The following is a 27,463-nucleotide window of genomic DNA, read 5'->3' on the forward strand; positions in this document are numbered from 1 at the left end:
CATACATCTAAATATCTAAATGCTAAATCTCTCTTTCTTGTTTAAGAACTTAAAAAAAAACCTAATTTCAATTAAATTGAAAAAGCCTTAAACAAAGCCTTAAAAAAAAAACTAAATAATAATAATAAAAAAATCCTTAAAACATTATCTGTTTGAAATTGTCACGTAATTCTCATAATTTGTCAATATGTTCAATTTATTTTATGTCCCACCTCCAGCTTTTTTTTTTTTCTTTTCTTTTTTGTAATAATGTATTTTGTTGTTGATTGTTATTACTTATGTACTGTTTTGAGCATCAATAATAAAAAATAAAAATTCTAAGATAATGACGTACAATTGCACGCGACACAGGAAGAACTAGAGGTTTACCGGAAGCAGTAAGTGACAGTAGCTAGCTGGAGCTCAATGTGACATTCTTCTGCGGTTGTTTCTGACCTGTTATTTTAGAATCAGAATGTTTCTCACTGCGGTAAACCGTGAGTACATCAATAACTAATAACTCAATTCCAATGAATACGTGTAGACTGCAGAATAGATATATTAATAGAGGCTAATGACTGGCCGCTAGTATCATGTACTGTATACAAATGAACAGTCAAATATATGTGTGTGTATTCTTGACTTTATTCCATAAAGACCTAAAATATTTTTAAATGACGCTATGTCCAGTTATAAACATACACCTAATATTATGCAATTTTAGTTTACAGCCTGTTTATTAGTTGTTGGACGCCAATGCAATTATTTAGTCGACAAATAGCATGTACCTTTTTCTTTTTTTAAACTTCAACAAAGTCTTTAGAATAAGATTTATAGAAATGTATAAGGGAACGCGTATGTTTTAGATACTGTAATTGGTCTTTTAATATTTGCAATAATTTTAAATGACATTTTAGCGTTTGCTGTTCAATGAAAATGTATTCAGTGTGACAAATGAACAATTTAAAATACAAATATTCTATGTGCTCTCATTAAAGCTAATTAAAAGCTGTTTAAATCTTTTTTTAAACATTAAAGAATCTAAAATAACCTATTGCATGCCACTGCTGTCACTGATTTACAATGCATGCTAACTTCCCTATTGCACTTATTTGATTCTTCTCTCTTTCTTTTTCTAGTTGCCAAGAGCAAATCTAAGTAAGTATTGCTACATGTTACACTGCCTACATGGGTTAAATTGTGTAAGCCCTATGTGATGTGTACTTATACGCAGGTCCAGATGGAATCTGCAGACTTGTTTCACATTTTCTGCACTAATGTTTTGGTAAAACTCTGTGGAATAGATTTAAACATAGTAAAATGTGTTAAATTGAGCTGATATAGTGTTCTTGATAGCCAATAGCATAATCAAATTGGCCAAAATATTTTACAAAATTAACACTCCAGGGGCAGGAGATGAGTAGAACATTGCCATTGTTCAGATTCTGCAAAAAATCGACAGAACTTTCTGTGGAGTTTTGCTCATGCAGATTTCATACACTGCTTACTTGCTGTACTGTACGTGATAAAGTAGTTTTCAATCTACTTAAATATGAATATTAAAAGATGCTACTTTTTATCTACCGGTTATTTTAAACTGATACCACGCGTAATATTGCAATAAAGGCATCATGACATGCCTTTTTTTATTTTAACATGCTCCTTGAGGTTCAGTAATATTGTTAGTTAAGTTTTTTGGACCAAAAACAAAACTAGTCATATTTGTAATACATGATAATTTTCCACCCTCATTCTGACCCTCTGTCAGAAATGCTCAATTTTGCTGCAGCTTCTCCTTTAAAGGGATAGTTCACCCAAAAATTGTAATTCTCTTATCACTTACATTTACCTAATGTCACTCCAGATGGGTATGACTGACTTTCTTCTGCTGAACACAAAGATTTTTTTGAAAAATATCTCAACTCTGTATGTCCATACAATGCAAGTGAATGGTGGACACAACTTTGAAGTTCCAAAAATTATGAATAATAAAACTAATCCACAAGACTTCCATGGGTTTATACGTGTCCTCTGAAGCAGCCTAATCAATTTTGGTCGGAAACAGAACAAAATGAATCTCCTTTTTCTATATAAATCTTGACATCATCAGTCTCCTTGGTGATCATGATTTCAAGCTCGATTAAGGTGGTATATACATTTTTTGGCTTTGAGCATTTTATTTTTATCGGAGAAAGCAACGGACCAGGATATTATGTCACGTGGGAGGGTTATTTAACATTATATTTAAAATGTATTGTCTAATCACTTTCCTGCGACAATTAAACTTGAGCCAAGAGGTCAGCGTGTGATATTTCGATCTTCTATTCACGTGCTTTCTCATCATACAGATTCGCAGTTCAGTTTTCCTAACTTGAACTTTTGATACGCAGTGTAGTATGACATTTCTTTGCATGAGGATTCTCGTTCGGTCTCAAGCGCTAAGATGCGTTTTAATGGAGCGCAAAGTGTAGCGTGAGTGCCCCTTTACTCTTCCTAGCACCATCTTACAACTCTGCGCATGGGTCTAATGCTAGAAAGTGTAATCGAGCTTGAAATAATAATTGTGCCTAAAGACTACAACGGCAAGATGTAAAGCGAAAAAGGAGGTATATTTTAGTCTGTTTTCACCCAAAACCGATTGGATTGCTTCAGAAGACATTAATTAAAACACTGGAGTCATATGGATTACCTTTATGCTGCTTTTATGTGTTTTTATTTGGAGCTTCAACATTTTGGTCACTATGTACTTGCATTGAATGGACCTGCAGAGCTCAGGTATTCTTCAAAAAATCTTTTGATTGTGTTCAGCAAAGGAAAGAAAATCATACACATCTGGGATGACATGAGGGTGAGAACATTTGAGGTTTTTTTTTTTGGTGAACTCCAAATAATTGCTCTATGCAATACAAGATTTTTGAATCCATGTGTTTATCCTCTTGATTTATGGCAGACACATGGAAATATACATACCAGTGATTTATGACATGTTAAGAAAGGTGTGTGTGTATGTATATATGTATATATATATATATATATATATATATATATATATATATATATATATATATATGTATATATAGACGCCCTTTAAATGACCTTGTGTTTTAGGACGTTGCTGGTTCAGATGGTAAGTGCAGCTGGCACAGGTCACTGTTTCAACACAAAGAGAGGTCGATTAAGAGAGAAACTGGTTTTGCGAAAGCATGACCCAGTAGGTAAGTTGAAAAATATTTTTTATAGGGCACTGATGTTCAGTTTATGCTTCGTATTAATTTGTAGACGCTGTTTGAATGAGAGGAAGCTACATTTTTGTATGGCGTTTTTAGCAAAACAGTTGCTTCATGTTTCTTAGCATTGGGCAGAACTGTTCTTTTGATATATTGGCAAACCATAAAACCCAATCCCTAAAGTAACTATCGCAAAGCATCCTTTGATCTGAAATAATCTCAAGAGAACATAAATACCAGACCAGCTCTCTTGTTCTTAGACAATTAAAATGCAAGTCTGTCTATTTTAATTTCCTTTTCAGTGGTTCACACTTGTTTGTGTTCTTGTCTTTTCATTACATTCCACAGTAAACAAACATGTTTTGTTTTTTGAGAAGAGGAAGATCCGCTCACTTTAAACATGGGAAGAACTCTTTTGAAACAGACACAAAATGACAGTCCATTTGCGTCGTGTCAAACTGTAGACATGAAACAGACCCTACAGTGAGGCGATCAAGATCTAAACCTCCAAGAAGAAAGATTTGAAGATCTGAGTGGAATTTGTGGACCCCACACCACTGCAACTATGGATGACTGGCTCATTGTAAAGGGACCAGAAAGTAGTTGTACATCCTGTTAGAATAATGTACTGTTCAACTGACAATTATGTAAAATTTGTTTCTTTTCTTTTTGGACTAAAGGCAAAAAAAAAAAAAAGAAAGAAAAAAGAAAACCTTTTGCAAACAATGTACCACCTACACAATGATGGATCATTTTAGGCTGAAGTGGATTTGTGATATTAGCCTGTAAAATTTATTTGTGAGAAAATCAGTATATATAAGTGTGTTGCCATGCTAAAAATAACATAAATTCAAACATAACAACGGCTGTGCGATTCGTACTTCCAGAAACTAATGGGGTAGTTCACCCAATTATTCTCATCATTTACTTACCCTAATGACATACCAAATGTGTATGACTTTCTTTCCTCTGCAGAACACAAACAAAGATTTTTAGAAGAATGTCCCAGCTCTGTAGGATCATACAATGCAAGTGAAAGGTAGCCAGACCTTTGAAGCACTAAAAATCAATAAAGGCAGCATAAAAGTAATCCAGATGTTTAATCAATGTCCTCTGAAGTGATCCAGTCGGTTTCAGGTGAGAATAGACCAAAATAAAACCCTTTTTCACTGTACATTTTACCATAACAATCTCTAGGCACAATTGTGATTTCAAGCTTGATTACAGAACTTAGTGCTTGACGCTTGTGCCGAGAACATGATAACACTATAGGAGGTGTAATCAAGCTTGAAATGATCGTCAAGGAGACTGCTCTCAAGATTTATAGTGAAAAAGGAGTTACATTTTGTCTGTTCTCACCCAAAACTAGATCACTTCAGAAGACATTGATTAAAACACTAGAGTCTTAAGGATTACTTTTATGCTGCTGCCTTCTGCTTTTTGGAGCTTCAAAGGTCTGGCCACTATTCACTTGCATTGTATGGACCTACAGAGCTGACATATTCTTCTAAAACCTTCATTTGTTTTCAGCATAAGAAAGTCATACACATCTTAGATGGCATGAGAGTAAATAAATGATGAGAATTTTTGTTTGAACTATCCATTTAATATATTTCACAGACATTTTATAAGTTGAAATCTTTAAGCCTGAGAGTCATTGTTGAAAACATTCTATGTAAGCTGCATACACTGATAAGACACAACATTAAAACACATGTCAAATATTGTGTAGGTCCCCCTCGTGCCACCAAATCAGCGCCAACCCGCATCTCAGAATAGCATTCTGAGATTATATTCTTCTCACCACAATTGTACAGAGTGGTTATCTGAGTTACCATAGACTTTGTCAGTTCGAACCATTCTCTTTTGACCTCTCTCATCAACTAAGTATTTAATTCACAGAACTTCTGCTCACTGGCTGTTTTTTTTTTTGGCCACATTCCGAATAAATTCTAGAGACTGTTGCGTGTGAAAATCCCTGGAGATCAGCAGTTACAGAAATACTTAATTCAGCTTGCACCAACAGCCATGCCAAGGTCCAAATCACTGAGATACATTTTTTCCCCACTCTGATGGTTGATGTTAACATTTACTTAAGCTCCTGACCCATATATACGTGATTTTATGCACTGCTGATTAGATAATTGCATGGATGATTGTTGGTGCCAGATGAGCTGGTTTGAGTATTTCTGTAACTGCTGATCTCCTGGGATTTTCACGCACAACAGTCTCTAGAATTTACTCCGAATGGTGCCAAAAACAAAAAACATACAGTGAGCGGCAGTTCTGTGGACAGAAATGCCTTGTTGATGACAGAGGTCAACAGAGAATGGCCAGACTGGTTCGAAGTGACAAAGTCTATGGTAACTCAGGTAACCACACTGTACAATTGTGGTGAAAAGAATAGCGGGTTGGCACTGTTTTGGTGGCACTAGGGGACCAAGAAAATATTAGGCAGGTGGTTTTAATGTTGTGAAATGAAAATCATCAACATGAACTTTCTAGTACATGGTATTGTGTATTATACAAACAATAATTCTGTGGCCACTTTGTACAGATTAATGGTATCGTGTTTGTTTTAAGACAAGGGACTTTGACAAATAGCATTCAGAATAGTTCATTTGGCAAATCCTTCCGAAATGGAAAGGATGTTTGAGTGCCGACAGTTTGCACAGATACAGCTGCGACAAGGTTGGCTCTTCTGGCCATTTCCTCCAGTGGCATTGTGGGATAATGGGCCATATAGAAAGCCAGTGCACCAATGAAGCTGTCACCGGCTCCCTGTTAAGAAATTACAAGGTTCAATTAGAGGTTTTTCAAATGTTTGTAGATTGAAGTGCAGTTTGAAGAGAACTGAACTAGTTACCACTTAGTGAATTTAATATGACAGCAGGGGGTGCCATCATACCTGTAAATGCCAGTGTGTTCAAATTATGTAACTTTATACAAAGAAATCTGAGAAAAAATTGGTATCAAGGAACAACAAATATACTGTTTAACTATCAAATGATTTACATAATATTTGATGATGATATGTCTTTATATATCACTGTTGAGTCATGTGTGCTTGTTTGGCTGTGTGCAGGGCATAGTAAGTCTGTTGACGCTGACACAGGTTCAGTGGTGGTTCTGGCTTATTTGGTGCCCTAGGCAAGATTGGATGTGGCACCCTCCTTAATGCCACTTATATATAAATAAATGGCACATTCTATTAACATTGACATTATACATTACATAACTTAAATTGCACAATTAAATTATAGAATCAATAAATATGGCAGAATTCTTGAAAATTGGTTCTACTCTGCGCTATTACACCTAAACACTAATTTAAAATGTAACCCTCCCCTCCTAGTTTTCATTGATGCAAAATCATCAGTGACTTCAAATCTGCCCAGCAATCACATGGTTGATATACTATTATTGCAAGACCACTAAGAAAATCCTGTGTCATGGTGTAACCTACCTATAGGCCTACTGTGTATCATGTAAGAATACATTATGAATGTCCATAATCCTAACCACATAGAGCTTTTAATGCTGAGTAGCCTGTTGGGGCACCTATCTCCCATCACATCTGAGCGGGGGCAGGGTGGCACCATTTGGGCACCTTTCTCCCATTGTGATCTTGCGAGCCAAGGGCGGGGCGGCACATTTCGGGCGAATTTGTGAGCTTTGCGCAGGGGTGGCCTGGCAGGTACCCTGTTGTGCCTCTCCAGACAGCATTGCAGCCCTAGGCGCCTACCTATGTCAGCTATGCCAGGATCATCTACTGCAGAGGTCACAGTGTAATAACATGCAGGCTTTAGGCTTTCTTTGACCTCTATCAGTGGTAACTTTAGCCACATGCCTTAAAATCTTTGTGAAAGCCTTGTTTGGAGACATGCAGTGTGACATTGTAGGGAAAAAGCTGGTTTTGTGTGACAAGAGAAGATCATCGGCTGTGCTCTACTATATAAATTGTGCACCTCATGAAGCCTGTCAAATACTTGTCCAGGTCATATCTTACCCCATAATGAAAATATACTTAATATTAATACAACATTGTAAGTTGGGGGAGGGGGATTTTTTAATGTAGAATTCTCCTTTGAGTTAGCGTACTACACAGCATAGCAGCTTTTTTTTTACCTCCATGACTATGAAGTTGATAAGGAGACTGGCATGTTTTACCATGCCTGCAGGGGGTTGAATGGGATTGGTGGGGTAGGGGTGATGGCTGTTGAATTTATGATGGGAAAGTACTCAGGAATGAGGCCATGCTCTCAGATTTAACCGCAGATCGCCAAGTCACTGGTTCTCACACGTCAACCAGATTACTCATCTCATAGACCCTATCTTCATTACATACCTTTGACTGTCCTTTCTGCATCCACCATATAGCAACAAGACCAAAAGCCGCAGTTGTCTAAACTTCCCTAAAGAGTATTGACTGAATGAGGTGACCTATGCTCACAAGAATCCATTACAAAGGGATCACAGTCCACCGTGGCCCAGTTTAGAGCAAGTGATGTGTTTAGTTTGTTTGAGTTAATGGACGACCAGCTGAAATTAGACATATGGTGTGGTCATGATGAAAGTTTTGGAAGAAGTTTAATGGCTCCACCTGGCTCAGTTAAAGGAGCCTAAATCTCAATCCATGACTTTATTGTTCTGATATAGCTTATGCCTGAAGGAATTTGACAAATAGACATAAATAATGTAATTTGTTAAGGGCCATTCACATTGACAATGCTTTTATAGGAGGTTGCCAGGTCTTTGTACTGTTGATCACTAGTAGAACTTACTAACCTACTGCATGCATGCCCTAATGTTATTGGTGGGATGCACATCTAGCAACATCTTTAAAGAAATCTGAACATAAATTGAATGCATTTCCTGTAAGAATCAATTATCAATTTTATGAATCAAAGTCATGGATTGCCAAATGCTGACAATCTCTAACATATATTGCATTTTTCGACACAATATATTTGTAAGATGTTGCTGAATGCGGGAAGAGGAAAATCATAGAACAGGTAAATTGCTCAGTTACAGTACTTTTAACTTTTTTTTTAACCTTGCCTGCTCGACAAATATCTCATAAGAGATGGATCATGCACGCTCCAGTCTTCACTCCCATTGGTAGTTGTTGCTAGTGCTCAAAATTACACTTTTCTTAAATTAATATTCCAGGTTCAATACAAGTTATTTTGATTACCCCAAAAATGTGGACTGTCTACGGAGCCCCCGAAGTGACCTGTGCAAAAAAAAAATCTAAGACACTTTCGCGTGCGCACGAGAAAAGTTTCGCGTGCGCACGCGTTACGGTTTCCGGTGTGTGTATACCTCTTTTCCGATTGCGTCATTCATTTACTCAAAGATACTGAGAGCATGGATGCGCATGAATTTATAGAGATATATTTTAAACTTGGCCTTCAATACAAAGACATTACTGTCTATGACATTTGTAATACTGTCATGGCTGAGACACACCTTGATCTTCCAAAGGACACTAATCAAGCAATAGACTTGTACTTGCATTTAACACTAGAACTACCGGAATTCTATAACTACTAGAATGGCCATAGCGGTCATTCTGATCGTTCATACTAGACTGTACCAAATGCCATGTCATATTTACATTTGAAACTTCTATTGAGGTTTTAGAATGAAGCTTCTAATGTCTGTCGTCATATTTTATGGCGTCATCACCCTAAAAATGTATTGAATAAAATAGAATAATATGGATCAAATGGAGCACCAAGCGAATGCAAATAGTCCTACATAATACGATCTTTTTTTGTAATATATAATATTGCTAGACTATACAAATACATAGGCCTATATATATTATATATTAGCTGCTAAGCGTGCCTCGCTTTGTGTACAGCAAGTTTTTTCACCACAGTGAAAATGGTTTTAATAGTCTACACGCCAACAAACATGGATTGAGGCGGAATATTTCGTTAGATAAAAACATGTTGTGAATTTTGGAAATTATTACATCTATCCTTTTTCAAAACATGTTGACTTTTGTACTTTACAACGCTCTGGATTTATTGGAAATTGGAAAAAAATCCTATGCAGCCACCACTGGAATCAAAATCCATGAATAAATGAATCTGTTATATTAATAATAAGCCTTGTCAATCAAATGACCAAACTATTATATGTTGCTAGACAAAATCCATAGTTGTACATTATGCTTCTACCAACAGTAAAAACTTTTATGAAGCTGAAGGTCATGTTTTATGTTACTTATAAAAAATAAGTGCAAAAGCTAAACAATTTGGCTATAATTTCTGTACCACACTACAGTGTCTACCTGGGAGTGCTAAACTGAGATTTCACCACAAAAGAGAAAAATCCTTGGAACATTGGGTGGTTGCAGTAGTTACAACAACTATGTAACAAATGAGAGTCTGACAACAAAAAAGGATAAATAAAAGGCTCCAAAAGCAAGAGTGAATGACTCAGGGATGACATGGTGAAGACGGCATTCATGAGATTAATGCCAATAAATTACAACTGAAGTTATTATGTAAATGACCAGTGGGTGGGTTGGCACAGTCAAAACGTAAAGACAACGAAACTAACATTGCGTCATTATGTGGCTGATCACGTCATCAGAATTTTCATAAGGTTGGTGTCCCATAAAGTGTATTTTTAGAAGCAACACTAAAGGTTCTCCTTTTTGAACTCTAAAACAATCATTAGCAAGGTTTATGTTCAAATCTTCCTTAATCCTGTACAGAGAGAGAAAAAGCTTTAGCTTGGGGTGTCTGAATGGTCATCTTGTGTCACCGCATCACATATTGCTAGGTGATGGTTTCCCTCAAGAGAACTGCTACAGTCCTAAGGCTCAGTGTGGGTTCTTTGTTGGTTTCATTTACAGTCTCTTAGTGTGATGACATCATTGTCGGTAGGAGGCAAGATATGTTTTCCGGTAAATACACACCACCGTCTCCTGTAAAAGATCCCTGTGGTGGGTCCACTGTGTCTTTTCATGGAGGTGAAGATTGGGTAATTGTGATTGTCTAAACCAACTATGAGCTGAGATGTCTGGCTTATAGGCAAGGTCCTGGAATTGTGGGAACCTCCAAATGCAAGATCACGGGCCACCCACAGTCCATCTGAAGTATGCTGTAGGTATGGGAACCTAGTCTATACACAAACACACACACAGGCTATGGAAGGGTTGGACTGCAAGGAAAAAAGAAGCTCTGCATAAGATTAATAGCAGAAAAGGAATGATCTTACGATGGGTGGGTAGCCACATAGATGGAAACTACATACTAGCCTATCAAGATTTGCAGCAGTGTCTAACAGTTTCAATGCTTTTCATGTAGTGCCACACCACTGGGCTTTTGATCACTCAAGGGGAGTCTAGCTGTTGTGAAGCTGTAAAAGATCCTTTTAACCTGAGACTACTTGGTATCAGTCATCAACAGAAAGGATTCCTTGATAGTAATCACAATAGCATGGTCCTTTAGAATCAAAAGATGTGCGCACAGAACTTGTCCCATTGATATACAGTAGTGCATTTAAGCTGAATTCACAGGATACTTCAAAAGGCCTTTTCATGCTTGAGATTGTTAATCCATGGTAATTTTAACCCCAGGTTAATGCTTTCATACCTTACCATGGCTTTCATAAAATGCTTTCATAATTCACACTGAATTCCTTTTGCACCTCAATTGAGGGTTAGTACCACAAAAGCAGAACTTCATACTCCAGACTTAACCAAACTTTCATAAGTACAAGTGTGAAATGTTGACTAACCCAGGGTTGAAGGTAACCCAGTGCTGAAAGCAAGAAAATATATTTCATGTGTGACATTGTGATTGGCAAGAAAATATACGGTTTATTGCATTTGGAAAACTGAAAGAAGGATCAGCAATTTACAAAGCATCAGCATTTGTAATTGAACTCTAGCTTAAGTGAGCCAAGGGCTTAGTAAAAAGTTGGTAAAGCTAATGACCCACTAACCAAATTTTTCCCCAGACTGATCTCACAGAGAATTCAGAAACAGTAGGTTGAATTTTCTTTAGCTAAACTCGGCCTGTGCTTCTCGAAATTCGAAGCTATGCCTCCAGTGGCCAAAGTAAGGGCACATGTGAACTCCAGTTTCGGGATGCAATGCCCACAGAGGGGCACAAAAAGGAGAGTTATTTTTAGCTGTATATGATGCAATACAGTGAAGAAGAATGCACATTTTATTAACTCTACCCCAAACTAAAGACCTAACCTATTCTTAGAGGGAAAATGCATCCTCAGAATTATCACTGACTATGCAAAGTGATTACTTCCTGGTTCCAACGTCAGACGAGACTTTCCAATGATGAAAACACAACATGCTTCTGGTCGAGCCACAGGAGAAGGTAAAAATGCATGAACCAATGCAAAAATGTGTGACGGGAGATGCCACTTGTCAGTATCTCGGCATAATGGGGCAGATCTAAGGGTCCTGGTACATTCGGAAGAAACATTCTGACTTACTAAACTAATGTTGTTTTTTTCCAACGATTTTCCACTACTAGCCTCATTTACATAAGGATTCAAAATAAATATTGAGTGAAAAAACTAAACTCTCATCCAAAATCTGTTGCTGATTTGGAATCACACTTCAACACTTGGTTGCAAACTGAGCCATATACACAATCCCATGCAATAATAAAGCTGGGGGCATTCCATAACTATTGTCTGACTCTGAACAACAGTGGTTAGGTTCAGACTCATGAGTTCATGAGATTTGGTGACACAGCAGGAAATGCTGGATTCAGGCCAAGGCGCACAAAGCAATGCATTGCCATGTGACTCACTAAGCTATGCTAAGGGAGAAGACCAGTAAACACTTTAAACTTCTATTGAATATTCTTTAAAGATGAAGTGTCAGATGTTTTGGGTGGTTACTTTTCTCCTTTCCAGTTTAATGTAGGTTCACATCCCCAAAAACTGTAAACAGAGTGGTTTTGTTGTGCTATCAAAACATTGGTTTGTTTAGTCGAGACTAGCCCGACAAGGCAACATTGGCTTAACCAATGGTGTGAGTTTAGGGTGGGACTATCTGTTTTCCAACCAATGGAACAGTGTTTGAAAGGCTGTTTGAAAACACTCATTATTTTTCCAATTCCTTTGGTGATGCTAGTGGAGCAGAAATAACATGCCTTACCTTTAATGGCTAAAGACAGTCCTTACAAATAAACACAGTAACCACATAGTGCTCAAGAATGATGACAGTTTTTTGTTTATGTCCTTATGCAGTTCAAATTATAGGGGAAATACAGACATGTTCAAGTTCCATTTTAAAAAGTGATAACCCGTCATTCTTTTAAAAATAAACAAATGGAAACATGCTTTGCTCCTGTCTAGCCATTAAGATAAAATCTGGCCCCATTCCCCTTCTCCATGTTTTTAACAAGTGAGCAAAAAAAGTTACTGGAAGAGGGATCAGGGCATCAAAAAGATTTAAACAACTCAGGATTTATGGTTCATCAAAGTGCGCGGGAATGGCCACGTGGAGACCACAGCCACGCGGACTCCCACCAAGTAAATCGCTGCTAAGCACTGAGTCACCCAGAGAGGACAGGGGAGCAAGGGGCATTCTACTCTGATCAAATTGGACTTGTCATTCTGTCCTCTCTCTCTCTCTCTCTCTCTCTCTCTCTCTCTCTCTGTGTGTGTGTATGACTTAAACAAGAGAGTGAGATGTGGAGTGTTTTGTGGTTGGAAATCAGACAATATAATTCTGTCAAAATAATAAATGCCTTTTTAAATTTTCTCATTACTTTGAACACATATCAGTCAAAATGGTATAAACATTAAAACTCATTAAAAATAATTCAAATTAAACTAATTAAAAGCACTTGTTATATTAAAGTCACCATCGCTTTGGATAAAAGCATCTGCTAAATGACTAAATGTGAATGCGAATCATGAATCTATGATTAACATCCATAACGTGGCATATTTATCATATTGTAGGATAATCAATTAGAAAAAAGGAGGGCAGGACTTGATTTTATTCATTGACCGAGGACATGATTTAATCCATCTCTATCATCATAACCTTTCCCCAAATTTTCCACTTTTAAAGTATTTCATACTTTTTTTAACTTTCAAAATGCGCATTAAAAATAGTTGGATGGAAAACCAGTTACTGTTAACTTTGATCAATTTCACATTTTTATTTTTTTTTAAAAGGGACAAGTGTGTTTTACGGTAAATATAATTTTAGGACAAAGTGTGTTCAATGATCTGTACCAATATAAAATTTACTTACACTTATATTATTAATTTCTTCTGTTTGGTGTTAAAGATGAAGTGTAATTTCTGCGCCACAACTGTGACCAAATAGAGAAACAACAATAATAATTGTTTTCAAAAAGGTTTCCCTAATACCCTCCTCATCTTCTACTGGTCAGACAAAAGCAGTATACAGTATAGTCTGGCCTCAAACTCATGCTATTAGTTGAGACTATGTTGAGCAGTTGAGGATGCTCAAACAGAGCAGTATTTTTGATAGTGCCACAGAGCCACTGTGTTTTCCCTATTTGGGGGGAAATCAGCCTATACAACTGACTAACTTGTAGTTGACTCAGCATATTAACCTGGAAAAGAAAGTATTTTTACATTAAAGAAAATTCAAATTTCACTTTTAAAAGCGTTACAACTAGCCCTGTTGTTCTGTGTATAATACAGATAAGTAGGCCACTTGATGTTTTGACAAAATTTGAGTGAATGTTGCGTATGCATCATATTTCATATTTCAAAATAAATACTAATGTTCTCATACCATTGCTTTTCTTTCTGTATCACCTAACAATGGCTGGAAAATGCCTATTATTTGATCTTATAAGAATATTGCTGTGAATGCAAGGTTAATTCTGCTGAAAGCTACAAGGTTTTAGAGAACAGCTGAAAACCCCCATGTATCCCTCTGAACTACTCCAAATAAAAAAAAAAAATCTTAGAATAGTGATGTTAAGCAATGATGGTCTGCATGTCACCCTAACAAATGGGTGCAGGACAAAGATGTCAATTTGCTTGTTAACCATTTGAAATATGGTTTAAAAAAGGAGAACTGAAATGCATACTTTATATTCCCATAAATATTTCAATGACAAATAATAATTCAAATAAAGAATAGAGAAGCAGAGAAGTTCTTCTCTATTTGTTGGTCACCAGCATGACATTTTTGTTTATTGTTATGCATACATGCATCAGATGTATGTCTTGATGCATATGACTAATATTTTACAATTTATTGATCTTACTGTTCTTCATAAGACTTTCTTGGCCTTTCAAACGTTTAGAAATTTGCAATAAAATAAACAGGAAACTCAAATTACTATGACGCCAAAGTACCAAATCCAGGTGTGAAATGAGTAAGCCTCTTCAGAGATTACAATCAGAGGAGAAACCAGAAGAACCACATCCTTAATTTAGAAGATGCTGATGTCAGAGTCATAAAAATATGAGACATATCAGTAGCAGTATGCGTAAACACAAGACTGAACTTCTGAAAAACATCAGATGTTTCAGAAAGAAATAATGATATGAAACTGCAAGAAATAAACAAAGTAGAAATGTGCTTTATAATTAATCTATCAAAAAGTATATCCCAAGTGCCACTAGTCCACTGCCCAATGTCTTGTAGTAAATGAACAAAAAAACAACTAAAATACTATCATTGTGTAGATGCACTGGATGCACTGATCGTTGTCCTAGGTAGGAGTGACTGTAGTCTTACCGTGGTATCCACAGCAGTGACCAGGGTGGTGGGGACAGGTTTAGGGACAACATTTGTTGACTGACACACCACACAGCCCTGTGGCCCCAGGGTGACAATGACTGAACCACAACCTCTGCGAAGCAGTTCCAGGCTGACTTGACTTGCATCTTCCACTGAGGTAACAGCCATTCCGGTCAGCAGCTCTGCCTGAGAGAGGTACCACAAAGCTGGGTAAGATTTTAATGAGGAAACAGTCACGTACGGCAGCTCAGACTGAAACATACTATGAATGCAGCCACTTCTACCTATACAAGCTCAATGTCACGCATCATTGCATTCTAAAATGTGTCTGGACCCGATTCATAAAATGATGCCCAAACACATTGCTTTTTCACAAAGTGCTCTATAGAGGGGGCAAGTATTTTTCTACAATCAGTTTTCTCTTTCTTTTGTCATAGAGAATTCACAGAAAAATCTTGAATTTTAATCTTGGCACAAACGACATTCACAGCAGAACACTCATTGTTTAAGCTGAATATCTGTATGTAGAGCGGAGGAGCGCAGGGCCGGGCTGGAACAGTGCACGCCAGATGGGGGCGCATGAGGGATAAAGGCTGCCGAGGATGTCAGTTTGAGAGAGAGAGAATTACGGGCAGCTGCCCTGTATGTGTTTATGTGTGTAATTTTATTTAATTAAATATTATTTATATTGTTAAGCTGGTTCTCGCCTCCTTGCTCATCTAAACCCACTTACACATACAGGGCAGCTGCCCGTAATTCTCTCTCTCTCGAACTGTCGTCCTTGGCCACCTTTATCCCTCGATGCACCCATCAGGCTGATTGGGGAACGGGCGTGCGCTGTTCCACCCTCCTCCGTTCTACACTGTATTAAAGGAATAGTTCACCCAAAAATGAAAATTCTCATCATTTACTCACTGTCATGCCATCCCAGGTGTTCTTTCTTCAGCAGAACAAATTTGAAAAATATCTCTGCTCAGTAGGTCCTTAAAATGCAAGTGGATGTGTTCAGACCTTTGAAGCTCCAAAAATTACAGGCAAAAAAGTTACACCTGGGAGCAGCAGGGCTGCCACTAGACGTGGCACATACTGTCGCTGGAAGCAAAGCTTAGAAGGCTCTCCAAGGTTTTTATATTCTCGATGACATCATGATTGGGGGACACGTTCTGTCGTGCTTCATCCAATAAGTGTTGAGAGTTTTATCCTTCAGAATTTCCCGCACAGTTGTAAAGTGATCAAGGCTTGATGGGATCTGTAGTCTGTTTTGGACTCCCTTTGTTTGATTTTGGCACTGTTTGTGTTATAATGCTAGTGGTCGACCGATATATCAATGAGGCCGATATTTCGACTTTAATTATTGGTAAATGCCAGTACATTTTCCCGTTTGGCCAATTCTTTTCTTGAGGGCACCAAAAATAGCATCGCAATACAAGGAGGCGATTTTTGCCGCCCTAAAGAAAACAAATGGGCCAAACAGGAAAATCGCATGTGAAGCAACCGAGACATGTAAACGACCAGTAATGGTTCGTTTGTGCCATCGTGTTACTACATTAACAGACCAGTGTGCAACACCTGGTCGCTTAAACGGCATATCAGAGCCGCAGCAGATGCGTTTGAGCTCATAATGTGCACTTTTAACTGTCTTGTCTAATGATAAAAGGCAAATATCGGCATCGGCCGCTAAAAACCATATCGGCTGACCAATACTTATAATACATTTGTTTAATTATAACAAAGTTTACTCTTTAGCCTTTCAAGAGGAAAGAACAATATTATTATAAATATAACACTTAGTAAAGGTTCTGTCAGATACATTCTGTCAGATGAATAACAAAGTGCTAATGGCATATTTAACCTGTAAAGCCTAATGTATCAAATTTGATACACATTATTTCAACATAGTAATTTATTAACTTAAACATAGTGCTTTGAAACAACGATAGGCTAGTCTTAAGGCAGGTGCAGACTGTACAGCCAAGATTCTGCCGTCTGAGATACATTTGGGGAATCCTAAAGGATTTCTCTCATCGCAGGGCAAAATTGGCAATCTAACAACATTCAGTGTGACATGTTCACAGACGGCCGATTATATAATAGCCTTTGCGATGATCTTCAGAAAGCAAACATTTATTGTCAAAAAATGTCAATAACTTTCATTATAATGTTACCTTGAACTTTTAAAATAGTCATTTGTCATTTAAACCATTTAAAACATTAAAACCTTTTTTTTTTTTCTCTCAAAAATAACCATTAGATGGTGCCATAAACATGTGAAGCTGACATACTATAGTTTGTTTGGCTAATTTGTTTGATTAGACAGTGAAACAGGAGCCCTCAAACATAGTGTATCATATTTGATGCACACGGCGTTATAGGGTTAAGTACTTTTTAACTATAAACTATCGCTTTCGGTCAGCAGCAGAGTATGCGCATTCACGAGTGGGCGGAATTCACGCAGTCTCTCGTGTGACGTATTCACATTGGCATGTTACGGACGTATAGTAATCTTGTGTTTTACTTTCGGTTGAGACATTCAGGATAAGCACACAAATGCACCTTTGTGAAACACGAACAGACACAAATACAGATATAAATCAATAACCAACAATGCCTCTGTACTGCATTCATCCTTCTCAGTTGTAAACACTACTGCTCTCTGGGGCTCGCACGTGCGTCAGTTCTCGCGTAAAAATGCCTACGCGATTACATCACCACACATACTGCTGCTGACTGGAAGCGATGATTTAAAGTTGACGTTTATGATGACAGTCTGTGCTTTTTGGTGCTTCAAAAGTCAGATCATCATCCACTTGCATTTTAAGGACCTACTGAGCGAAGACATTTTTCTATATTCATATATATCTGGGATGGCATGAGGGTGAGTAAATTATTATTTTTATTTTTAAGTGAACTAACCCTTTAATTGAAGCTGCTTCACTGAATAAGTTTTGTAAAGTTTGCATACGTACGAAAATGTTTCAGTTATTTACAGTTACATGTAACTGACAAGGTTTAATGCCCTTATTTTAGCATAATGGCTTATTGACAGGTGAGAAAGCGGTCATTCTCTGTTGATCACAAAACTTTTTGGACCCCATTTACCCCTGTATTTAGCATTGTCCACCTCTGATTGGATCACTGGAAATCAATGTTAATAACAGGTATTCCACTTAGAGTTAGAACATACAACTGGCTGGAGATCAGTGGTTTAAATCAAATGGGAAAGATAAGACAGATACTCCATAAATGATTACTAACGGAGTTCAACTTCTGGAACACAACCTGAGTCCCCAATCCTTGCAACATTACGAAGATCTGAGGGTATAAAAATGTGTGTACAACACTGTGATCAACTGATCAAAGACGTCTTGCCCTGGGTACTTTCAGACCACACAAACTTAAGCCTAAGTTTAACGCAAGTTTGAAATGTCCATCCACTCAGGTTCTGTACTGCAGGTGTGAAGGATAACCCCCATCTAACCCCACTAAACGAGTGGAGATGCCACTCACTCAGAGATCAGGGCAACAAGTATCACCTTGGTATTTGTGTACTTTAAGCTTTGCTATCAATCTTTCATAGCTGCCAAAACAGAAAAGCACACTTATTACTCACCAATGTTTGGTTATCTGCTTCTGTAAACTGCAGATGATTCATCGTTCACTCTCGCCAAGTTTGTAAGTAATTGCATGCGTTGGGACTAGTTTAAAGGGTTGATTTGTACAGAAGGCTCTTACTTTTAAGTCGCACCTGTACATTTTTCCCTCTCCAACATTCCAGCCACATCAAAGTGGTCCTGACGGAGCACTCTGGTTCAAACTCTCTGTCACGCCGAAGCTTTGCCCGAGGCCCCACTAACACACCATCTGTGTATCTGATTGCCTGGCTGTGGCTGCTTTAACTTTACCGTTTCCCGTCAATCCATACCCTTGTCTATCATCTCGCCCTGCTACTATGTGATAGGGGCGGTTCCCAACATAACAGTTACAGTAAGACACAGCAGACACCCCGTCATTTTTTTGTGCTTGGGCAAGTAATGACTTTTCAAGCTGAGTTGTTACTGTTGTTACGTGCAGGTCATGACCAGGCAGCATAATTGAGCTGTTGTTCAGCTCTAGTAACCTGCTTTAACAAACCTGAAAACCTACAGGCAAGAAAGAGTCTAGGGCTGAATGCAAGTTGGGGTCAAAGTTCATGGGAAACTGTTGTTTGGAATGTGTTTTTTTTAGCATGTTTTTCCCCCTTTATTTCAAAAAGGATTTTAATCTGTGAATTTACATTAATGGTGAAGCAAAATTTATTTATCTTTTTTTTTCAAAATACTTCCTCCTATCTTAGTTTAATGTAATGAAACAACTAAAAGTAGCCCATTCATAGGTTGTCATTTGTTTGTACCTTGAAGTACAGTATTTATTTAATTATTGGAAAACTGAATATCAGCATACATCAAAAAGTATAATAAATTCTACCATGTTTAAGTATTAATTAAAATGTAGTTTTGTATAACAGTAATGAGAATAGGTTTATTATGTCATGAAAATAATCACAATGATAGATTAGTCATAATGGTCTTAAAACTATTTTTCTTTAAATATTACATTTATTATTATAATTTTGTTTAGGTGAAAAGTAACCTGGATACGTTTTTAACAGGTTTCGGTCTGACAAGTGAACTTCTGACTCAACTGATAACGTGATGACCATTGGCCAGTGTGAGAGTGATTTGGGCCATTTTATGGAATGTTCACTTACCCCACCAGGACAGTGCAGCATTTTCACTGCATCTTAAGCTTTATTTTGGACACATTTGACAAAATGCTGCCAAAAATAAAATCTAAAAAATAAATACAAATATTATTTGTGGTAGGGCCAGTCGAAATGTAAATTACTAGTCTGATTGGGTCAGTAGAAACAAATCCTTATTGTTGAGCCATGTGTATGTGATGTGACTTAAAATGTGTCTTTTACCTCAGACTCATTACAGCAGAAAACATCAGATGCTTTGTAGAAATCAGATTGCAGGTCTGTGACAGCAGGGGCTGGATTGAAAATGGTTTTCACTGTAAGAAATATACAAAGTGTAATTTGCACATTGAGTTATACTGTATATAAGTCCATTTTGTTCTCAAATATTTCAGAAAGAATCTGATTTACAAAAATTGCAAAAGCCCAAGTAAAGAATTTCCGGGATGTCACATTATTGTTATGAGTTAAGGAAACAACATTTAAATCAGCGCACACAAGAACACATCATAACGCGCATGACACACCGTAGTCGACGTCACACTTTAGTCATTGTGAATCTCAACTATTGAGCTTCTTCCATGAATTTGAATGCATAAACTTTGCTGCTTTCTCAACTCAATGCTAGTTTCATAAAAATGCAGATCGCAATCCATCAGTTCCTTCTCTTTCTCCCCCCTTTTATCTCTGTCTAGCCTTTCATCGTCTGTACACAAAATCTACATACATTAAGTGGTGGAAATATTCAGTGTGTCATGAGGAGGATCTCTGCTGAATAATGTCTCTCAAAGTGTATACTTCCTGAACATGGATCTCACTACAGAGAAACAGACTTTAGTATGTACATACTGACTGTTGATGATTTGTTACTGAATTCTGTATCTTCTATTTCTCCTTAAAATTATGCTAAAGGTGACAAAGGGCGCGCGCACACACACAAACACACACGCACATTTTGTTTGCATTACTGAACAAGAAATTAAAGCAATGACATTTCTAAATTAACAAGTGTCCAAACAATTTTGGGGCCATTGTAAATCATCTATTAGATATGTAGTTAGTTTGACCTATAATTTAGAATACCATTAAGGATAATCAAAGTAAAGTTCAATCATAAATCATATTCCACTGTAAGTCACAGGGCCCTATTTTAAGAGCGCTAGCGCTAAGCGCAGCACTATGCCATAAGTCAGTGCATATGGCCATGAAGGTTTGGTATTTTCATGCAAGTATGCGCTAAGTCTAGGTGCAAGTGGGTTTGGTGAAATCACACGCATAACACACTAATGGGCTGGGTCAAGTGCAACTAAATTTGGAGGTTCTTCTCCAGTTATTCCACCATCTGCATCCTAATATATAGTATTATATAGTACATTCCCTCAAGCACCAGCGATCTGTATACAACAAATAACACATTCATAGAAGATGGTAGTGTAAAAAATACCATTACAAATTAGATCATAAATACAATTTTAAATCTAAACATAATAATAATAATTTAAAAATAAAAAATAACTAGATAGTTTAACAAAAATCTAAAAAACAATTTTGTTTCATGAAACAGAAATTGTCAGGGATATAATTTGATGTTCCACTATATTTTCTGAGTTAGGACATTAACTTTATTACCACCTGCAGGTGGAATCCCCAAACTGCAAATGCAGGAACTGAGTTTAAAAAATCTTTGCGCAAAGACCCATTTCATAGGAAAATAGCAAATTGCGCTTTGCGGCACTTCATTTGTTTACAATACACCTACAGTTAGTGCAAACAAACCCACCCACGCCCACTTGCGCTGACACGAAAACTACACATAGTTAACGCACGTTTTTGCGCATAGCACCGCGCTTTGCGCACTCACGCAATCCAGCCCTCAATCCCCTTAACAATAATAACATTCCATTGCCCCAAAACAACTTTTGAAATCATCTCTGCACAAATAATATGTTTCTGAATGACACTTCTTCTACACAGTCATTCTTTGAACTTTCACATACATTAAAAATTCCCAGGCTATGAACACACTTAATATTCCACCATAAACAAATATTCTATTATCATCATGCCATTCAAAACATTTGTTTTCTTCCATGGAACTCGAAAATTAAACTAGCATAATTTTCAGTAAGCTCATTTACATACAAAGAAAGTGGATGGTGATTTATACATCAAGGTTATTTATACACCAAAAAGATGTGTAGAAAGTTAGTCAACACAACTCAAATGCTACAGTATGTTCCAAGTCTTCTGAAGAAATATTATAGCTATTTGAAAGGAACAGTTCAAAATAAAAACATTAATCACTGAAAATCAGTTGTATGGCGATTTTTTTGTTCTGTTTGGATCTTGACAGTCATTTAATTTTGTTGACACAATTTTTATTTTTAGGTGAACTTGCTTTAGGAATAGGCAGCAAGTGAGCCGGGGAAAAATCGATGAGCACTTGTTTAAGTCTATAGTGTAATATAGTATGAAAGGAAATAATGATTAAAAAAAAAGCCGCAAAACTAAGGAGTACATGAGATGAGTGAATGAACCACGTGAGACCTCACTGTTCAGAGGCTTTGAAAAACACTAAGAGCAAATAAAACAAAAAAAAAACAAGAGCAAATTAACGGAAAATGCAAGCAAATTCACACAGAAGTGATCAAAGATCTCTTCAGTGCCCAGTCTATTGTATGAAATAACATGTTAACTACATCAGCTTCATAGTTATCCAAAGTTAACTACACATGAGGAGAACATTTTACAGTGCTTAAGGAAAAAGCCATCAGATTCTTCTCCAATGAGCCTGTGGGGGTGGCATGTGCGTAATCTAAGCCTTGGCTAAGTGCTATGTGCGCACGTCTGATGAATTCATCCCAAGTGATAGGAGAATAATCTGGGCCTGTCTTAACACTTAATATGGCCCACTAACAAGCTAAACAGCATGTATCTGGGCAGTTCTAAGGTGGTGAATGTGAATATGGGGGTGCGCTTGGGGGAGGCGTTGCCAACTGTCACCCATCTGTGTATGAAACTTGTTGCATCATTGTGGATCTCCATGACGAGGGTCCCCTGCACTGATCAGCAGGGACCTGAACACACAAGGTGCTAATGATATCTGAGACACAGCCGGTTGTGTTTTTATCCACTGGAGGAGAAATTCATGCATTAAACAAACCAATTCTCTTTTATTTAAAATGAGATGAGATTAAAAGCTAAAAATAGTTTTAGGGAGTGGGAGTGAGAGACACACCTAGAATCAAATAAATACATGATGTGTTGGGAGGATATAGAAGAGGATATAAAGTTGTTATATGACTGTGCCATATATAGCACTCATGTAAACCTAAAAGAGACAATCACAACATGAAAACAGAAAACAGACTCGACTGGTGGTCTCATAATTTGGTCGATCACCAGGGTTCCCACTCCTTTTGACCAGTGGATTTCCATGACATTTCCATAACTTTTCCAGTAATTTTTGATCATCATTTCCATAAGATTTTTTTTTTCTTAATTTCAATGGCCTGGAAATGGAAGTCACAGGAAGACTCTTTTTTACACACTGCGATGATGTGTTTCCACCTTATTAACAGCATAAATCTAGCAAACTTTTTATATTGAAAATGTTTTAAATTATTTACTGTAAATTTATAGCATAATAATTTGTGTTATAATACCCTGGAATTAGTTTTAAATAATGAATGATCACTGCTGTGATGGAGTTCTAACACAGCTGCTGAAGGACTGACAGTACATTTGGCATCTTCTCTCTTCTGACTGTTGTAATCAACCGCTCTCTATTTTTTCCACTTGTGGAAGTCATGTAAATGAAATAGTGGAATTTTTCTTTTGCTGTTGGAGTAAATGAGTAGACAAAAATTATATTTGCGGTGGTCTCCCATTTACCGCTATAGAGGTTTACCCTGCAATAGTTTACTTCTGCATTCCAAAAGTTGGAAATGTGAAAAGGGTCTATTTGCTGATATTTACTGTTTTCCCTTAACTGTGGGAACACTGGATCACATAACCCCATAATTTAGGTCTATTTTGATTCCACAAAAGACACAAGCGCACAATCATTTTTTGTCTTTAAAATGAGGAATTTACTTGAAAACCAAATTGTTTATGAAAATTAGTAGTCAGAGAATGTACTGAACAGTATTTTAAATTAAGTTTCTTTCTTAATCACAAATAGATTTTTCTTGTTTTTTTTTATTCTTCCTCTTGCAAATAGTTTTTTCTTGTTTGTTAGATTTATGCTTAAAATTAGAACTATTTTTCAATAATGTAATAAATAATAAACTTAATTCAAACTATATTTTCTGAAAGTCATCTCCGGTTACACGTGCAACACATGCAGCAAAAGTGGCCAAGCGACTTCTGTGGAGTGCGAGGCCACGAGAGAAAGAACGGTAAGGATTGACACCTGTGGGAAATTATCTATAACAGCTGTTTGTTTTTGGAGTGAGAGCTGAGAGGGATATAAAAGAGCAGTCCAGTCCGCTGGAGGGGAGTGAGAGATGCATGCAGCAGAGTGTTCTGTGTGATTTGTGTTGTGCTGAAAAGTAAACCTTATGTTGAATGTTTGCCCGGCCCTCGCTTCCACCTTGAGAAGAAAGTCAGAGACTTTGTTATTTCTTTGGAAATGCTTGTGACTTCTGGGGTGGGGAGAGGGAGTAATTTAAATAACAGCCTATATACAGGTGGCTGTATGTAAAGTAAATCAGGAAGCTTGTCTGCAATAAAGGAGCTTGGGTCACCAGCTGAGTGTTGGAACAATAAGTTCTCTAGACAGCAGCAGCTCTTTGGCAGTGGCATGTGTGCGCTCCTCAACCTTGCTGGGGAAATTGGCGGCAACATCCTCTATGGACCACTCGCCCGTATCTGATGCTGCAAGGGACATGGTGTACCTCAGAACAAGGGCGATCCTTGAGCAGAGCATCTGGAGACAAATGTCCTCACAGTGAGGGCAGTCTGTCTCCATAAGAGCCGCTTTGGTGAGGGCACAGCCCAGGCAGCAAACGTAGCTCTCATGTCCATCTGGCGGCGGGATGCGGCTCTCGGATATGGAACACTTGCGGAACGAAATCTTGAAAAAGATGTGTTGCATGCAAGCGGCTCTTTTTATGATCAACCACCAGATCATCACTGATCCTCCACCAAATTTCACAGTGGGTGTGAGACACTGTGGCTTGAAGGTCTCTCCAGGTCTCCATTTAACCATTAGCTGGGGGAGGTCACATGATGCCATGCGAGGAGCAGACGGGTGAGCGACGAGCTTTGCGCACTTTTTTATTCGTTTATTTTGCTTTTTATTTTTTTTATTTTCATGTTATAATCTGGTGAAATTCGATACACCCATTTACACATTTGCTCTTTGAGGTAAACATGGCAAAGAAGTCAAAATCCTCAGGCTCTGGAGGCATTACAAGACAAACGTGCTCAAGATGAAACCTCTGATGGGCCTGCAGACCGGGGACTCGATTTGGATGGTGCGGCCGGGGGAAATGTGTGAACTGTCCAACATGTCGTGATGCTGATGAAGGTTGTTGCTGGAATATATCGATCGATTATGGCGATATAATTCTCTGAGTTGGTTACAAGAGTGGCAGATGTTGAGAAACGGATCGATTATCTGGAGTCATCGGAAAGGGAATTATTCGCTAATCCGCTCAAGACAAAAATAGACCTGCAAGGCATTTTAGATAAACTGGAAGATCTCGAAAATAGGAGCCAAAGGAACAACATATGGATTGTTGGAATTCCTGAGCATGAATAAGGCAGAGATATGATGAAATTCCTGGACGATCTCTTCCTGAGTCTGCTCGACATAAGCCATAAGCTGGAAATCGAATGAGCTCACAGAGTCCTGGCTCACAGATCTGCTGAGCGAGACAGGCCCTGATCAATTCTGGCCAAATTTCTGAGATCATCCGATAAAGATCACGTGTTGCGCCAGGTGAGGAGCAATGGAAAGCTTTCTTGGAAGAATCACAATATTTTATTGTTCCCAGACTTTGCAAATTTGACAAGAGAGAAATGCAATCAGTTCAAGGAATGCAAGAAACTCTTGTATCAACGGAAGATAGCTTTTGCACTGATGTTTCCGGCCAAACTGAGAATAGACACCAAGGATGGCCGCAAAGTATTTTTATGCCTCAAACAAGCACTGTCCTTCATAGAAACAATGCATGAGTAAACCATAGGGTGTTTCTCATGTGAGTGGATTGACTTGCTGTACATTGACTCGACTGTCTGAGGAAGCTAGGTGGCATTTGTTTTCTTTTTGCATTTTCTCCACGTAGCGGCTGGAGTTTGTTTTGTGAAATAACACTTTTCCTTAAAGAAACATTTGCATTGATGGAAATTTACTTTTAAACTGAAGTTAAAATATCTACATGCCCACACAAATTATGTCTTTTATAAAGTTGACAGACTGAGTAAGTCATGGTGTATTTATTATTATTTTTTAATGCAGCCTCTGAGTGAATTTAACTCTTGACCCTCCGAGGAACCGGGAGGTTCTGTTTCTTTTTGTGTTGGTTCTGCCTAGCGGCTTGGAGCTTGTTAATTTGAATAACACTTCTTTGGGACAGTTGTGGATGAATCTGTTCATTCTTTGTGCTTATGCCTCATGTTCAATGGAGTTTGTTTTGTGGAGTATTTTTGTGGGATATTGGAATGATTAAGGCTTGTTTGTCTGAACGGATTTATATTGGTTGGAATTTGTTTTGTGGAGGAACACACCTTCGAGACAGTTCTGTGAATGAATCTACACATTCTTTAAGTTTATTCAGCCTATTGGCTGGGGTATGTTTTACAAAGAATATTGTGTTATGTAATTTAAATTGAGCAATCTGATGGTAAAGTTGTCATGGGTGCTCTTGTAGGCATACATGGACCTTTTGAGTTTTGCTGAGATTCAGGAATTTTGGGTGAAGGTGCAGTTTTTTGTGTGACGTGTTGGACATTTGGATTTAGTTTTGCCCCGGACTCTGTGTCTTGGGTGATGGGGTGGTCATCAAAGTAGGTGACAAATACATAAAAGATTGGGTCTTCACCAGTGCGATGATAGACAAGCAGATTGTTTTAAGGGGTTGGAAGTCGGTGGGAGCACCCTCAATTCGGGAGTGGTGTGAGGAGATGGGAAGGGTGGCAGCCTTCAAAGAGGTAACGTGTATAAGGCTGGGGACATGGGATTATTTTAATGGGAAATGGGGTAGATATTTAAGAGAGAGGTATAGTTAAGAGTGTGTATGTATATATATATATATATATATATATATATATATATATATATATATATATATATATATATATATATATATATATCTTTATTTTTATTCTCTGTATATGTGTGTACTTATGTAAGACCACTGGGATGTTTGTTTGGGGTCGGGTGGGGTTCTTGATTGGGGAGGGGTACTAATGGGAGTTAATGCTGATTCATTGTATACATGTTTTGTTTTTCTTTGCTTTGAAAAATCTATGAAAAATGTTAATCACAAAACCATTAGCTGATCAGGTAGAGAACCGGTGATGACCTGGGGGTACTTCAGCAAGGCTGGAATCAGGCAGATTCATCTTTGAGAAGAATTAATGGACATTTGGATTTACATACAAGGTAGAACATTTCAAGAAACTTGCTTCTTCTGATATAACAATGTTCCCCAACTCTGAGGATTTTTCCAGCAGGACAATGCTCCATGCCACACAGCTAGAAGAATTTGGATGGCCACAAGCCATCAAACAAAGCCAAGCTGCTTGAATCAAGAGGAAGATGGATGGCCACAAGCC

General features: G+C 37.7%; 2 protein-coding genes across 4 annotated transcripts in view; one reads left to right on the forward strand and one right to left on the reverse strand.

Moving 5' to 3' along the window:
• The first annotated feature begins 369 nt into the window (after nucleotides 1–369).
• mrpl33 (mitochondrial ribosomal protein L33) lies at nucleotides 370–4,069 on the forward strand. The gene is made up of 4 exons (XM_052153568.1): nucleotides 370–476; nucleotides 1,119–1,137; nucleotides 3,088–3,194; nucleotides 3,555–4,069. Exons 1-4 carry the CDS (start codon nucleotides 455–457, stop codon nucleotides 3,602–3,604), a joined length of 198 nt encoding a protein of 65 aa, XP_052009528.1. The 5' UTR covers nucleotides 370–454; the 3' UTR covers nucleotides 3,605–4,069.
• A 1,078-nt stretch (nucleotides 4,070–5,147) lies between these two features.
• Nucleotides 5,148–27,463, reverse strand: part of rbks (ribokinase) — a 45,920-nt gene continuing 23,604 nt past the window's right edge. For 2 of the 3 annotated variants that reach the window (XM_052153566.1, XM_052153565.1), the window contains exons 6-8: nucleotides 19,904–19,995; nucleotides 14,938–15,126; nucleotides 5,148–5,987 (exon numbers count right to left, since the gene is read on the reverse strand). In XM_052153566.1, coding sequence (XP_052009526.1) covers nucleotides 5,814–5,987; nucleotides 14,938–15,126; nucleotides 19,904–19,995 — 455 coding nt within the window. In that variant the 3' untranslated portion in view covers nucleotides 5,148–5,813. The remainder of the gene's footprint in view (nucleotides 5,988–14,937; nucleotides 15,127–19,903; nucleotides 19,996–27,463) is intronic. The other variant, XM_052153564.1, reaches the window with a different exon arrangement.

This window comes from Xyrauchen texanus, chromosome 22 (genome assembly GCF_025860055.1).
Source record: "Xyrauchen texanus isolate HMW12.3.18 chromosome 22, RBS_HiC_50CHRs, whole genome shotgun sequence".
NCBI lineage: Eukaryota > Metazoa > Chordata > Actinopteri > Cypriniformes > Catostomidae > Xyrauchen > Xyrauchen texanus.